Below are 1,580 nucleotides of genomic sequence, written 5' to 3'. Positions count from 1 at the left end.
GCTCCCCTAAATTACTATGTGTGTCATGTCACTATTCTGCTTAAAAATCTCCAAATTTCAGTGTTTCCTGAATTGACCAAAAGATTAAGTCTAAACTTCTCAACCTGGAAAGCAGAGCTCATCAAGATCTGGCCCATCTCCACTCTCCCAATCTTTTCTGCTGTTTATCCCAGAAAGGGTTCTTTTTCCCTGCACTTGAAATGTGCTCAGCTTTACCTGTCCCTTTGTTTCGGCTGCTCCTCTGGCTTAGGATACTTTTACAACTGCACCTCTTGGTCTTCTATGAGCCCTACTTTCACCATGAAGCCTCTGCCTATTTCAGCACTTATCAGCTTTCTTTCCACTCAATTGACTGTAGATCCCACTATACTTGGAAGCCAAATTGTGTCCTTTTTCTGTCCTCTTCCCATTAGCTGATTTCATGTGATCCTGAGAATTTTATGGGATTAAAAAAAATACATTTGATGGACAGAAACTGCTTCTTTCATTTCATATAGTTCCCCTAAGCTTTGGCAAAGTAGTACGCACAGAGCACACTGCCTTAGATTTAAAAAGGAGAAATGACCTTAAGAGAAATTTGGTTGATCAAAATCAATCTGTCAAATAAGAAAACTACCTTCATAAAAATCATTTGAACTATTTAGATTTACATTATAATTATTGGATGGTTAGTAATTGGAACTTAGTTTTCATGACTCCAAGTCTAATATGTGTTTCACTATACTACAGTGCCTGCTAAAAAATACTTGACAATTTGGATATGAAATACCAAGGTTTACTTTCAGCTTAGAAAGCACCACATTTGAAACAGAAATAATTTCGTCATCCATGGAAATCTCTTCAATTATAAATGACTGAGTCATCAATGTGAATAAAAAATAGGTTTTTAAGATGATAAATCCATACCAAAGAAAGAGGAAGTGCAGGAAATCAGATGACAAACTTGGAAATATCTGAATCTATTGGTATAGAATTACAAATTAAATTGGTTAGTCGTGTCACAGAAGACTAATACTACAAACAACAGCGTGACTCAGGTTGCCACTGTCCCAGAAAAGGAAAGCTTCATTCCATGTAACCTACCTTTGCGAATCTTCTCATTAAGTGAGATAACGCTTCAGGATTAGGGCATTCCAGTTTCTTAATAATCTCAAAGCTCTGATTAAGCTGAGCAAAGACATCGACCACGGAGCAAGAGAAGAGGGCATGATCAGATGTCTGCTGGAACTGGGGAAACAGAGGCGAAACCATCCCAATCAGCACATTAGAGGCGACGTGAAAAGAATCTTTATTATTTCACATACACAACAGAATCTCCCCTATTGTGTTCCTACATTTCCTGGTCATAAAATTCTTACTGACTTTAATACCGTTTACCTTCTTTTCTGGAAAGTGTTGTGAAACTAATATCATGGGGTGGGCTGCTGCTATTTGTTCTTTCCACTGCTGAATTGAGTGACTGGTTCTTTCACATTTCTTCTCCCCAAGGGCATAAGGGTAGCTTAGCAAGCTGGTTGTGGCTCAAGACTGAGAGATGCTGCAGAGGGACTGCGAGGATACCTGCTCCGAATCTAGAAATC

General features: G+C 38.6%; 1 protein-coding gene across 1 annotated transcript in view; it reads right to left on the bottom strand.

Annotated features, from left to right (window-relative positions):
• The window catches only part of LOC103598376 (protein unc-13 homolog C-like), a gene marked incomplete at both ends in the record, with an annotated part of 259,099 nt that overhangs the window by 76,382 nt on the left and 181,137 nt on the right, over nt 1-1,580 (bottom strand). Inside the window, one exon of the mRNA XM_008582367.1 lies at nt 1,084-1,227. Coding sequence (XP_008580589.1) covers nt 1,084-1,227 — 144 coding nt within the window. The remainder of the gene's footprint in view (nt 1-1,083; nt 1,228-1,580) is intronic.

Source organism: Galeopterus variegatus, unplaced genomic scaffold, assembly GCF_000696425.1.
Source record: "Galeopterus variegatus unplaced genomic scaffold, G_variegatus-3.0.2 Scaffold2593, whole genome shotgun sequence".
In the NCBI taxonomy this organism is placed as follows: domain Eukaryota; kingdom Metazoa; phylum Chordata; class Mammalia; order Dermoptera; family Cynocephalidae; genus Galeopterus; species Galeopterus variegatus.
Note: the sequence above shows the minus strand (reverse complement) of the source record. Positions and strands in the feature narration are given on the sequence as shown.